General features: G+C 33.3%; 1 protein-coding gene across 1 annotated transcript in view; it reads left to right on the plus strand.

Annotated features, from left to right (window-relative positions):
• The window catches only part of LOC123653885, a 116,267-nt gene that overhangs the window by 64,717 nt on the left and 35,624 nt on the right, over positions 1 to 15,926 (plus strand). Inside the window, exons 4-5 of the mRNA XM_045589862.1 lie at positions 1,813 to 4,565; positions 5,126 to 5,223. Coding sequence (XP_045445818.1) covers positions 1,849 to 4,565; positions 5,126 to 5,223 — 2,815 coding nt within the window. The 5' untranslated portion in view covers positions 1,813 to 1,848. The remainder of the gene's footprint in view (positions 1 to 1,812; positions 4,566 to 5,125; positions 5,224 to 15,926) is intronic.

Here is a 15,926-nt window from a genome sequence, read left to right on the forward strand (position 1 = left end):
CCCAGCGTGGTGACTATGGGCAACACACATGAGCTCACGCCATTTTTTGGCACGAACTTGTGAAGTTCTATGTCCAGTATGCAGTGGACTGCGATAGGCTGAAGTGACGATGAACAATATCAAACAGATAAAACTTTATTCATCTGGTGGTGAAACTTATCCTTGAATTTTTTACTTGAGTTGATAAGTAATGACTTAGTAGTCATAGGAAGTAACTGGGAAAGCCTTTCGGTTGTATTTCTTGCACTGTGATATAATCCTAGCACAAAAAAAACATTATATACAGTAAAATGATCTTTGACCACAATACTTATATCGGCGTAAATCTCGCACGGTCAACGACCTCCACGCTGTTTACAAATTATCATAGAACCTTATTCGGACGGAGTGTAGGCGAAAATAAATGCCTGTTCTTGATACTTTGCCACATTTTTAAAGTAGTAACATTTTACAACGTAAAAAAAGTTTAAGTCGGTTTTGATTTGATAGAAACAAGAATAATTTAAGATAAATATTCAGAAAACAAGATATGCGCCGTCTCACGCACGTTGACTTCATCATTTTATTAGTCATGTCGATTGGCACTCATAATTTTTAAGACTAAGAAACCACGACCACGACAAATTTCTATCTATATGGCCAATAGAAATCTCTGTCGTGAGCTGGAATCGAAACCGCGACCGCCTGTGCAACAGCAAATACTATGACCGCTGCCCCAACCCGTCAAAAACCGTCGTAAATACCAAAATAGCATATTTTTAAACGTAAATAGCAACTCTTTAAACTTTTTGGAAATATCAGAATTTCAAAATTTGTTACAAACTTTAAAAAGCAAGTAAGCATGTTTATATTAATAATAAATAAACAACAATATATACATAACATATAAATCATACTAGCTTTTCGCCCGCAGAGTCGTCCGCATGGACTACAATATTTTGGCTGTGGTGTGTGGCACTCAGCAATTCTTCTGGTGTCAGATTTTTAATATTGGTGTAATAGTTTTTAATATACTAGCGACCTCTGTCCGTCTATATCTTTTTACACGAAAAGTAACCAACCAACCAACAATTATCATATACTCGAAACACATTGCGTCTTAGGATATAAGTATTATTACGATCGGTTCAATAGTTTTCGCAGTATAATCGAACAAAAGAACCGGCTCTCCATTTATTAATATAGATCATTTAAAAAACAAGTCTCTCTCTTTATGATAATTAATTGTAGAAATAGTTAATAAATGTTATTTTTTAAAAAATAACTTTTATTTAAGAATTACAAAACAATATCAGTTATTTAGTCGTCGACTGGGGTTCATTGGTTATTCCACTCGAGTCACGTATGGTCGTCGAATGGTAGAGCTGATACCTAGGTAAAGTCAGGTTTATTAAGAGAACGTTAGGTACTCACAAACCCGAGTCTCAGATGCATGACCCTATAACAACCTACTATGATAAAGGTATTCATTTATATTAGAAAGAAAACTAAAAATATATGATGATAGAACTGTTTATTTCAAACTAATTTCGGTTCAGATTACATTGTTAATAGTCTCAGATATATTTTTTTACATTTTACGCATAATTTTACAATTATTAAGTTTACTTAAGAAGATGGTCACATAATAATATAATATTTATAAGTTAAAACAGCTTTCGCTTTTGATCATTTATCACGACCCAGTTCGTAAATTTCTTCGGATTTACGATGGTAGAAGCACTGCAATTTTATGATATAATACATTTATAGTGTTTGATTACGTGTATATAATAACTTCCTACACACACTCACTTTGTGACTTTGTTTCAGATGGCGTAGAAAATCGGTCAGAGATATCCAGCACAAATGCTATTGAATAATCTGATGGAAGACGAGTCGATGACCACGAAGAATTTGATAACATCAATAAAAAAATTTAACACCGACGAAAAAGAGCACGGTACTATAAAGGCCCTTCTGAAAAATTTCATTATCCCGGATTCCGAAAATATGGCGATAAAACATAAGCAAAACTTTAGTGAGAAGTGTATTTACTCGGTACCTATAAAACCAGTATCTCCTACAAATGAAAGAACGAATTCAATTAACGAAGCTAAACAGGCCTTTTTGAATGCTACTGTGAATCCGTCGTCTTTGTATTCAAAAGCCAAAAAAGAACCAATTTTACATTACGCTGAGTTAGCAACCACTACAGAAAGCGATGACACAAGAAGTACTGGAGGAGGTAAAGTTTTAAAATCTCCAGAAAAAAGACACAAACAAACACCGCCTGTGGATGTTTTGTCTGCCGTCAAAAAACGAATAGAACAGCAACCGAGAAAAGTAAGCTTCAAAATAAAAAATGCATCAACATCATATAGACGACCACCTATAGTTACCAAAACTACAATGACTATAACTAGTAATAAGGTTTCGGAATTGACTAAAAAATTCAATGACTTAATAATTGAGGGTAATAAAACTCCAATAAAATCGTCAAAATTAGTTAAAACGATAGAAAACCTTCAGACAGTATCCCGATGTTCCGCAAGCAACAATTCCACGCCTTCGTCAACATTAAGCTCGAGTTCAAACATAAAAATAGTTTTACGGCACAGAAGAAGTTCTAAAAGACGAGGTTATAGGAAAAGATGTTCAAGTGTAAATTCTATTGATAAATTATTTTTAACCGACGACTCTCGTGGCAAGATACGGGTAATAAGATCAAAATCTGATGGCACTAAAATTCCAAAGTCACCGAAAAAGCGTTTAAAGTATCAAGACTCTAGTGAGCAACAAAGTGGATCTGACACAATTGATGGCAGTCCATCAAAATCAAGTAGTTGTGAATCTCCTAGAAATAATCTAGGAATGCCTATTGAAAATAATGTTGTAAAGAATGTTATCAAAAAGTTCGAATGTGAAATAAGTGCCCAAGCAACTTGTAATACAATGAGAAAATCGAGCAATCAAATTAATAACATATCTTTAAAAGAAAAACCAAAAGTACCTGAAAAAAAATCTTCATTAGTTTTAACGAAAAATATTGTATTTAAGGACGGCGTTCCAAAAATTAAAACAATCAAACCTCCAGTTCCTATTCCGTCAATAACACCAGACCAAGTAAAAGACTCGTTAGACAATACGAAAAAGAAGGAACCTATATATGATAAGAGAAGGTTTAAGACAAGCTACATCCATTCTGAAAAATTACCATTACATCTTGTTGAAATTATACAAGAAGACGCCAAGGAAATCTCTAATACCATTGCGTCGGAAGAATCCAAGGCAACTGTTGAATTAAAAAATTCAACAGAACAAGCAACTGATGAGGAACCCATGTACCAAGAAATAGATTCTCAAATTACACCTAACGATTCATTTCTATGGCGCAGAAAAAGTACACAAATTTACGTCGATCACGATAAATCCGTATCAGACAGTACATATGGCTTCGTAAGTATGATGATGGATGAAACAACTCTTAATGTTACTGACACGGATAGTACTCACAAACAGTACGCTCCGGTAGGTGATTTGAAAGACTCTCAAAATAGTATCGATAAGACGGAAACAAAAACTGAAACGAATTCAGACTTTGAGAGTAATTTAGTTGAAGCTTGTAATAAAGATGTTCTTGTTAGCTATGTATCAAGCAAAAGCGAACCGGTCATCGAAGACGATTATGAACCTTTGGAACCGCAGGAATCTGATAATGTACTAGTCATATCCATCAAAAGTGACAGGTCATCTAAAATTAATTGTCCGTTACCAGAAATACCTAAAACAGACAGCGAAGAACCTTCAAATAAGGGTGAAAATATATACCACTGTCTTTTAGAAATGAGATCACATCCTGAAGGAGATGAGAACAGTCTCCACAATTATGAACTGTGCGGTAATCAACTGGAAGAAAGGACAAGAGGTGATGGCGATAGTGACGATGGTTACGAGTATTGTAAATATTCCGTCAAACCGTTCTGCCATACTTCTAGTTCGGGTATACAAATAGCCGAAAATTATAACCCACAAATGCCTAAACCTAACGACAAAAACTATACCATAACTAAATCAGTAAGTGGTACGTCAACTGTTAGTTATGAGAAGATTGGCTCCGACAGAATTTACGAGAAAATTCCACCACGTCCACCCAAATCCAAGGAAAGTAGTCCTAATTACGGGAATAGGCATTCGTTTGTCTCATCAGATTACGCGAGTTACAATGATAACGAAAATATTTATGACACAATAAAACACGCTGATGCTCAATCACATTGCTACGAGAGTATACCGAACAGTCCGAGCATGGTGAAACTTAGGAATAATTTGAAGAAGCAGCTAGCGTCAGCGGTGCAAAAGCGATTGTCCTTCGATAACGTTTCGAATATTAGCCAATCGACGCTATCAAGTGAACAGAAGACCAACAGCATCTATGGTCAGAGGTCTGTACTAAGTTATAATGGCCAAGAAATAGCTTTTCAAGTTCCGAGTAGCGAAACGAGTGCTAGTGACCGCAGTGATAGGAGCGATGATTGGGTGGATGTCTCCGATGAAGAAAAGACTGAAGAGAAGAAAATAATCATGTATGTTTATTAGCTATACCATTATTTTAAAGTGATTTTTTTTTTGTAATTAGTATACACTAAAGCTGCTATCAGATTTTATTAATTAATTTAACATAAAAATTCCATTCAATATACGTAAAATAGGCTATAAAATTAAACGTTTTAAATCTTAAGAACTGAGCAAAAACCATAGATGTAAATCGTCCTTTCGAGTATTAAACTTAACACTTGAAACCGCAATTAATTTCTAATAAAGTGAAAAACTAACTTTTAATCTTACAAGATATTTTGTAATAGCGTTTTACATAATAGCCATTTACACATTACACATGATCAGCGCTCACGCTATCTAGTATTTACTCTCGTGACCTATAAATTTACCACACGCGTATCGCAAAACTTTTTCAAAGAGTTGTGTAAACAGCGTTATCTAACGTCGATATTAACGTTGTATTTATATCCCCGATCAGTTCGAAAAAAAATAGGGAAAAGTGCGGGCCACTTGGTCATTTTGTTCTATTTTATAAATTCTTCTAATCAAGTGTAAAAAATAATTTGATGGATATATTTATTTGCAGAGTTAGGGAACGAAGTCGGGGCAGAAAAAGTCCGGTCAGCTGGTCGCAGAAAGTTCGCCATCAATGGGTTAACTCGCCGAAACAAAATGAAAATAAAGGTAAGTTTAGTGTTGTATTCTCATTTAGGTAATGATGTTTTTAAAATAACTTAACTTTTGTTTTCAAATCTGAAAATTCGATTGTTTTATTTTTTTACTCCAATGATCAACAGAAATAAACATTATGATACAACCTATTACGGATGTAACAGTAACTAGAAATATCAACTTGTATAAAAACTATTAAATATAGTATTAATAAGTAAAAAGAACAGTTACTACTTACTGGCTCTGGTGCTAAATCAAAGTTAAGATATAAGCGCCATCTATCTTAAGAGAGTAACATTTAAAAGCCTTGTTGTTCTGGTTGTCAAAGATTAATTTGTAAGTGTTTAAACAGATGGCGCTACGAGCGTGATATTTTAGTTTATTATATTGTCTACATTTTGTTAATAATTTATTATTCTGGTTTAAATATTAATTATTTTTTTATATATTTTTAATGTTAATATAATTTCCATAAAAATTAAATTTTAATAAAAAATACTGTATTATATAACGAATGATATTTATATCGAATTGAAACCATTAATAATTTGAAATTTAAAAAATTGAAAGAATTTACTATGAATGGACGTCCGTCTTAGTTACGCAAGAGAGCGTTCAACTATTAATTGAATTTAATTTTTTGTCCGACGTATTTTACATAACCACGAAATGCATATTTATTATACATATTTCTTTGTATTGTTTTTTCATTATTTTCTGGTATAAAATATAAAAAATTTATGTCATTTTACGATATCATTTTAAAACAAATTGACCTTCTAAAATAGGTCAAAAATCACAACACTAACATCGTGTAATATAATAAAAATTTATTTTTTATATATTTATTTATTTATTTATTACTTCTTGCATAAATATAGTCAAACACTTACGTAGTAAAAAAGGAAAAAAAAACGACAGTACAGAAATAAAATTAAACAAAAAGTAGTTACAATGACAGCATGCAAAGGCGGTCTTATTGCTTGGAGCAATCTCTTCCAGACAACCCCAGGTAAAAGGATATTATTAGTAACAAAGTGCGGGATTGTGCAAAAGTAGATAAATATAAATAGAATTATAAATAAATAAAAATACATACACATATAGAAGAATAAGATAAACATACAAAATCATGAGAATAAATAAATTTACATAAACCATACGTATATTTGTACAATACGTAGGTAAGCGTTATATAGATCGATCCACCAACCTTCATTGGGGTAGCTAGGTGGATTAAGCTCTAATCCTTCTCCATCATGGGGTAAGAGGCCTATGCCCCAAAGTGGGATATTACAGCCTGAAACGAAAAATATAGATAGAAATAATTAATATAACCAAGTTCATGAACCCATGAAGCCTACATAGGCGACGCACGCGCCGACAGTTGTGGGCGTTTGTTAATGTAATTGTTACCGGATTCCTGCGCCGACGCAGTCTCAATCCGGACAAGATCTCGAAATGTTTGTGCTGAGGAAATTGTTTAAGTATGTCACTTAAACTATTATAGTAGAAAATTCTATAAATATTTCTAAGTAGGTACATAAATTTACTAATTTGATTGATTTTTGACATTTTTAGGCATTTTATGTTACTGACGCATTTGACAGGTTACTCTCAAAGAGCAACACTATAGGACCTATGGATATGTTTATCTATAAGACAGTACTTGTTTATTTATCACAAAAATACTATGCATCCATATCAGTCGGCTGTAACCTAAAACCGAGGATTTTGAGTTAAACATTTATATTTACTTAAAGTTAAGTGGGCCACCATTATACGACCCTTTTTTTTTTGTTAAAATCTATGTTATAAATAGTATCACAACACTTCTGTACAATTGTTGCCTGTATTGATTTTATATAAAACGCTACCGTCAAGATTGATGCGATAACAGGTGACCTGAATAGATAAAACCTACAATTTTTATAATGCAATTTTTCTATAAGCCTAGAAACGTTCGTTGCATGTTTTAATGCTATAAATTAAAATGCATAATTTATTTTATTTAGTAGGCCTTTAGCATGCCTGTACTGACCGCCTGGTAGCACTTTTTTAATGTGATTTTAAGCATACGTAATATATATGTATATATTATAAATTAACCAAACATTCTTGAGCAGATACAAATTAGCAGCAATTAAAATAGGAACGAAATCACAGAATCATAAGCAAAATTACCAAATTCGTAGACAACTCAAAATAAAATTAAGCAGTTAATAAAAAAAAAATAAAAAAAAAACAAGTATACATATGACGATAAAAGTAAGACAGACGTTTGGTCACCGACGTCGAGACGTTTGCGTTTTGTGAGTTTCTGGAGCCACGTCGAATTTAAATCTACTGGAGGCCTATAACTATAAAGTTTATTATCATTATTAATCCCTATTCTTTTCTAGTAACATTATAAATTTTAATGTAATTTACGTTTCTTATTATATTAAAATTAAAATTATAAAATAAAAACAAAACAATACTACGATATATAAATAAGCCTTTGCCAACGTTTCAAAGGCCGTCGCGACATTCCTTCGAACAAAGGAAAATTACGCGTCACTGCAATCCAAAACAAATAACTTCTCACGTACCGCGTACTCATCCTTGACCGTATAAAACTATGGCTAGCCATTACAAACAGCAGATATTATACGTAGACCCGCTGATTGATTCAATGCAATACATTGACTGATAACAGGCTTCGTTTTAATGTGTAAATAAACTTTTTTAATCTGTCATACGGTAAAGGAGAAAATGTATCGCTTAAAATGTAGAGCAGCTTTTCTGGTGAAGTACTTTAACCTTACAGAAGATCACAGCTAAATAATACTTCTCTTAAATAGTGTTGTGTTCCTGTGATGAATAAGGGAACTCCTAGGGAAGATAGCGGGTAGGCACAGCAACGCTTCTGCGATGCTTCTGGTGTTACAGGCATCTGTAAGCTTCGGTAACCGCTTACCATCGGGTAGGGTTTGAAAACGTACAGCCCACAATTTCCCAGAGTATATTAAGCTGTACGCTATACGCCCTCTTTAAATGTCTGTAACCCATAGTCGAGTTAGGAATTTAGTTCATATGAAATAAATCAATATTACTGTGTCCTAAGCAAGAAATATCCAGCGGGGTTAAGCAGTTTGACTGCGCTTATTTTCCAGTTTCCTACCCTAGTGCATTTAAAAAAGAAATAAATACATTAAAACCATACACCTACAAATTTTTTAAAGGAACTAAATAACCAAAATCATATTTCATTATATACTGCAGAATGTATCGGATTATACTGGTCGTATCTGTGAACACTTCACGCGATGATGTGTGTAATTCATGATTCGCCATTCATTGCTCAAGTCTTGTTCAATTTCAAAATGCCGAACACTTGCGCTTGATTTACCCGATGAATGTTGACTCGTAACATCGAAATAATAAGTAGATACTTGAATGTAATGCAATTTATGACGTAGGTATCAAAATTAGCGTTAGTTTAGCTAAGGAGGTTATTTAGTGACCTTGCGTACTCAAATATTACATACGTGAAATGTTATGCGTAATCTGTCTGTCTATACATATAAATGAATATGAATCGCTAAAATAATTAGCTAACATTGTATAGTTCTAAACTCTAGAACGATGGGACCAATTCTAGCAGATGATTTGTAAAGTGTTCTAATATATTGTGGAAATTTCAGAAAAAGTAACGATAATACGGCATAAAGGAATATCTGAATATTTATCGGAATATTTCTTATATATATTTTTTTTTATATTGTTATAAACCGAAGATGAGCATACATCGATCACTAGGTTTTGAAGTTATTCGGGGCGTCGCGGTAGCAAGCAAAAGCAATAACGTGGCACCCCGCTATGACGATGAGGGTACCGCTAGGTTTTTTAGTCTGGGTTGTTCACCGGGCCAGGAGCTCCATACTCGTAGTGAATTTTCCAACGAAAAAAAATGTTTTGAAGTTACAGAGAAATAAAATATCTCCTACCTATAGTTAACGACCGCTCTGGTATAGTGGTGCGTGTGACATGTACTCGCCTAACAACTAGCGGTTTGTACAAATATTTCTTTCCGGTTGGGATGTCTGTCCTTGTAGGTCTCTCCATCGTGCCTCGGAGAGCACAGTAAGCTGTCGGTTCCAGTTGCTCTCGTATACACCTGATAGCGATCGTTACTCATAGTAGAAAATTATCCGCCAACCTGCATGGAGAACCCTGGTGGATAGGCTCCGATCCTTCTCCTATATAGAGTAAGGATTCTATGCCAAGCAGTGGAATGTTACAGGCTGAATTCTAATAGGTATACTTACAAGTACGTATTAATCATATACAGCCTAAAAACAATACTCCCTTAGCACTTGTACATAGATATATTGTACACCATTACATAGATATATTATAAACAGATAACTAACTTCGAAAACTTAAATAATACACCTATAATTATAATTCTAAAATTAAAAATTATATTTGGCAACTTGCAAAATTGTTTGTTAAATATGTATAATTTTTGGTTGGCACCTAATATATATTCAAGGCTACATTTACTTTCAAATATTTATTAGTTTGTGAAATAACACCTTCTTAACATAAAAATTAAAAGAAATGTTAACTCAATTAAAATAACAAATAGTAGATGCTAAACGCAATTAATTCTACTCTCATATCAAGTGCGTAAATTTGTTATTATTTTACTCATAAACAACATAGTTCAACTGAGACTGTGACCTAGCACAGCAGGAATGTCCTGCTCAAAATATGGAGCAGCCCGACTGAGGCAGTACCTTACAGAAGATCACAGCTAAATAATAACGCTTTCAAGCAGTGTTGTGTTCCTGTTGGTGAGTAAAGTGACCAGAGCTCCTGGGAAGGATTAGAGATAAGGTCGACAATATGCTTGCGACGCTTACCATCAGGTGAGCCGTTCGCATGTTGCTGACCTAATTATAAATAATAAAAAAACGTAATTATGTAATCAGTTAATTGTTATAAAACTTAGCACGTAGATAGCGAGAGACCTGGAATAACACATATGCTTCTTTTTATCGCTTTGTTCCCACTGTATCATAACTTGATTTTACTGGCGTATAAAAAATATTCGAACCACTCGTGTATACATATATATATATATATATATATATATATATATATATATATATATATATATATATATATATATATATATATATATATATATATATATATATATAATTTATCGTAATTGCTTCGCTTCTATTGTTCATATGATATTTATATAGCCTATGACCTTACTCGATAAAAAACTTCTGAACGAGTAAGATCGAATCAGTACCTATAAATAAACCTTATAAAAAACATTATTGTTGTTACCTACGTAGCGTTTTTAGTACCGATCCGATTCTTCTCTGCAGAACCTAAATTCCGTATCTGTGGTAGCTTCACTTTTATAAGTAGTAATAAGTTTATAATTTTAATTTGTAATATAACAATTCGAACGAGCTTTTGAAGCCTATTTGAATAAAGTTATTTTTTTATTTCATTTTCGCTATATTGAAGTTGAATAATCGCTATATTGCTTGAAGACAAAAGTCTTCGATCAATGCGTCCTGCCTTTTTTTTACGTGGGGAAAACCCATCATGGATACCCTCCAGCGCGGGGGCACCAGAGGGTTATGTCAGACTCCTACTGACTAAAAACTACCACGTGTGAGCAGTCGTCCGCCTGGGTGGGGCGAGATGGGGTCGCGCTAGCATTCGCCACCTCGCCCCGGAATGCGTCCTGCCTGTGTTAACATACGGAGCCGAGACGTGGACACTGACGAAAGGTCCTGGTCCACAAGTTTAAAGTCGCTCAACGTGCAATGGAACGGGCTGTGCTTGGGGTCTCTCTCAAAGATAAGATTAGAAATGAGACTATCCGCGAGAGAACGAAAGTAACCGACATAGCCCACAGAATTAGCAAGTTGAAGTGGCAGTGGGCTGGCCATCTGTGTCGCAGGACTGATGGTCGTTGGAGCAGACGGGTCCTGGAGTGGAGACCGCGTCTTGGCAAACGCAGTGTGGGACGTCCTCCGGCCCGTTGGACCGACGATCTACGTAAGATTTTCGGTGTAGGCTGAATGAGGATTGCGGAAAACCGGGATGTTTGGCGCGAACTTGGGGAGGCCTGTGTCCAGCAGTGGACTGCAATAGGCTGAGCTGACTGACTAGTCAGACTGATCGCTATATAATTAGTACTAACTACTAGAACTAATATATGTATATAGTATGTAGAATGTAATATAAGTAACGTATTTTGTAATGGCCAGTAACAATATTATCAGGAAAACGAAAGTAAATCATTCCATTGTCGTTCAATTACAAACTCCAGCTTACTTTCACCTTTTAACGGCTGCACTGGTATTGAACGATCTATTTGTATTGCAATAACAGCTGTTCACGATGCTATTGTTAATATCGATTCCGTTGATTTCTATAATAGTAATAATTTTGTACATTCTAGAATAATTTAGTTCTATGTACTGAAAAAAAAAAAATACGATCTATCATATATCTTTTGTTGTATGTGTTTTCATATACCCATTACTACTTCTAGTACTAATTATAAATTGTGTGTATTTTCTATAATAATTATTTGTAACAATATTTTGAAAATTCTAGATTTATTTAGTTAGTACTATACGTTTTGTTGTATGCGTTTCGATATAAATCTGAAAATCACAAAAAAAATCACAAAGATTTGTAATTATCTACTTTCTATGTATTATCTATAAATCTACGTTCTTACACTGTCGATAAGTTGATGCGTTTGATTGAAATCTTAACGCACAAGACAATAGCGATCGAGTGTCTCTTACAGTTTCTACGCAGTAGTATTGCAAAAAACCGTTACGTTCATGCAAGAAAGTGTCTCCGTTGCTTATCTTTTACCAAGAACTAGTTAATATACTAAACAACCTATACTAACACATTTGTTGAATTCGAAAAGAACAAAATTAACATGATTTTTTTTTTTTTTTGTAATTGACATTGGAAAACCGGTTTACACTGGTTGGATCTGCATAAATCTGGATTACTATTTCTAAACAATACAAAGCGATTGCCATCTGCTCTTCGCAACTTTTTTATGGGCTTCGCACAATATAAATTGCCCTGTTACCATTACAATTTCGAAAATTATAAACAGAAAAAGCACACTATTAACCGAGAACACAAAAAGGTAATTAATAATTATCTAAAGTACATTGTATACTCAGAAATCAATTTTAAATCATAAGTAAATACTCGTCGAAATTGTCTAAAATCGTGTGAAAACGTGGTAACAATGGACCGATTATGTTCAAGATTGCGTTGATGCACGTAACGATCGTCTGCTCTTCACGTGTTGCAAAGTCGTTTTAGACACTCTTAAAATTACAGGCACTTGTACGCTTCGTTGATGAGGAAAAGTTTCTAATTATAATATTACAAGCTAAAAGACATAAACAACGCGTAAGTATGCTAATGGTATATTGGTACTTGCCTTATAAACAATTTTTACTCACGAATAACTTGTGAATTGATTGACCTTTCCCCTCAACAGGATCTTTATTCTGAATCAGTTGGTAGCGCTACGTCAGCTCAGCATCAGCTGATATACATATAATATGTATATATGTGTATACGTATAATTTATTTATCAATAGAAGTTGTAATAGGTACAACAGGTTGTTTCTGAACTGTGATATATTTAATCTTTCATTGACCATATTTAATTCTCATATTAGGGATATTTTGTCTAAAGGTATTCGTATTTAAAATGATTTAAAATTATAATTATTGCTATCACTTTTTAACATTTTTAATTTAGATTTTAAATTTTAGTTGACATTCTTATTGATCGACACATTTGTTTTATTTATGGTATTTTTGATGTAATCTGTAAATTGGATAGTTTCACACTCTCTTTAATCTCATTGACTCATGTAAGTTTGCTTTGTTTTGTGGCGCTTCTACGCAACGTACTTGTTATGTGTTATTAGTCGTTGGAAACTGTTCTAGTGATGATTTTGGAAAATATGTGCTAATTTGTAAAAATTATTGTATACTGTTTGTTTCCCCTGAAAATAAATAAATAAATAAATAAATAAAATTACACATTATGAAGTGACTCAAAACCTACTTAAATAAAGTAAATTTTTGATACATAAATATCTGATAGGTATCTATACTAATATTATAAAGCTGAAGAGTTTGTTTGTTTGTTTAAACGCGCTAATCTCAGGAACTGTTGGTCCAATTTGAAAAAAAAATCAGTCTTAGATAGCCCATTTATCGAGGAAGGGTATAGGTGTTTTTTTTTTCAAATTAAGGCGTGTGATGGCGGGCCACAGCTAGTATACTGATAAACATGGGAATCGCTAAAGTTGTAAGTATGCTGCCATATACACATATATACTATAACGTATATAATAAAGAAATATATAATATATATTATACAATGACGTTCTTTAGAATAAATAATCCAACCATTTCAAATGCTTAGACGATTTTATGGATCTAACTACGAGAATAAAATGTAGCTATCTTTTAGCTATTCATTATAACAAAGGCATTAATTGCTTATATCAAGATATAATACACGCAGTGGAAAATAGAACCATCTCCTTATTTTGAAGGCGGTTAAAATCAAAGAGTAAAAAGACTAACTAAAACTTTTGTACGTAACCCGTTGTAGCAGCATAAAGATTAAATAAGAAATGGTATCGCCATTACCATTCAACCAGCATCGTTCTTACTACAATGATGACTTCATTAGTTACTTCATCGGGCTGTTCGACAATATTCAGATACTGGGATAAAACGATTTGCTGCGTAATAATGGGGCATATTTCAAGTTGTGTAGAACAGTGATTCTCAACCATAGTTCCACGGCTGTTCTGTGTTCTTCCAAATTGTTAAAGTACCGCCAATTTTAGAAATATATTTAGTTAAAATTGTAATGCTTTTTTTTATAAGTAAACAACTAGTTGACCCGCCAGACATTGTCCTGACCATTAATCTGAATGAATGAATGATGTTGTCTTCTTGTCATGCGATCTGTCAAACTCATGCAATTTAAGTAATCGTAAAGATTTCTGAATTTACGTAAGAACCTTTTACAAAGTGTTAGAAAAATTTCAAAGAAACTTCAGTGAAATAGTCGTTTGTAATTTATTGCGTGACCAAAGCGAATAGGGATTCATTTACCTGTATAGAATTTACAAAGTGTTTTATACGAAAATAAATCTTTTATCTGCTTCTCACAGTTACCAAATAAACAAAAATGTTACAAGAGGATCGCGAAAAGTTTGAGAACCACTTGTCCAGAATGTCTAATGAGTGCGTGGTAGTACGCGGTATTGAAATTATTATAACTGTATCGAATTTGACTATAAATTCATTTAAAAAGGTTAACGTTTTGCATAAGGAAATGCATTGTATCGATTCGTCAGCCTTCGAGCGATAAGGAAGTATCTGGTTCAACCGCAACCTGAAATACGATTCGAATGAAAGCATTTCAAGTCATACGTTCTTATGTGCTTTATTCTAAGTACATTATTTTATTTTTTAACTTACTACTTTTTACTTTAAAACTACATTCTATTACTAACTTAGCTTGAGTTACCTAATAAACTTTTACTGGGTGTACCGATTTTATTTTATTTTTTTATTTATTTTTTTTATTTTGTTCGAAAGCTGGTATTTGTCTGTACAATTTTCTATTTGCATTAATCAATAACATGCTATCGACGCATTTCTATTTTTTTTTTATTGCCGCTAATACAAGAGATTACTATTAATTCCGTTTCTTTTTCTGCTTTAACTTAATGAATAATTATCTTGCTGTTTGCTTTAGTCGTATTGTGGAACAGGAGTTTAGGTTAGAACCGAACGTGGGATCAATAATTTATCAGTCCTACTTCTTGCCAGTTATATCACAAGCTCTTAGTATTTATTTTTTGTACGCATCGAGCCTAACCGTACTATTAATACTTGTGCAAGCGTTGTTTTTGTACGTTTAAACTAGATCATAACTCAAGGAAACAATTTTTAGACGAAATTTCATTACGACGTGACCTCGTTGCATTTTCTATTTTAACTGTCTTCAAAAATAGAGGAAGTTTTCAATTAGATTGTATTATTTTTGTGTGTTATCTAATAAATTTTTACTGGGTGTACCGATTTTGATGGTTCTGTTTTTATTAAAAAGCTGGTGCTTGTCTTATCATTTAAACATTTAAACTGATCAAGATGTGGAGAGTATATGAATTATATCATAATCATTACATAGTATAACACGAAGTGACGACGACGACCACGACGAGAAGCGTCCCGTTGTCTGTATTCTTAGATCTTTAAAACTACGCAACGGGTTTTGATGCTGTTTTCTTTAGTAAATAGAGTGAATCCAGAGGAAGGTTTATATGTACAGTACATGCACAATATAGTAGAGGAAACACTGATAGTTTAAGAGGTTTCTAATGTGATGTCGTAAATAAACACATTGTTTTGCACTTACATTCCAATTATAATATTTTATGATTGTATAGTATCAGCATCGCAACCCTGCGAAGCCATGGTGAGTCACTAGTATTAAATAAAATATATAAAATGTAAATAATAATATAATATGAAATATATAGTAATGTACTATACTTGTTGGTGTCTCGGAGGGGACTTGTCACTGCCGAGCGTTATCACCGCGATGCTCGGTG

The sequence above is a fragment of the Melitaea cinxia genome, chromosome 5 (assembly GCF_905220565.1).
Source record: "Melitaea cinxia chromosome 5, ilMelCinx1.1, whole genome shotgun sequence".
NCBI lineage: Eukaryota > Metazoa > Arthropoda > Insecta > Lepidoptera > Nymphalidae > Melitaea > Melitaea cinxia.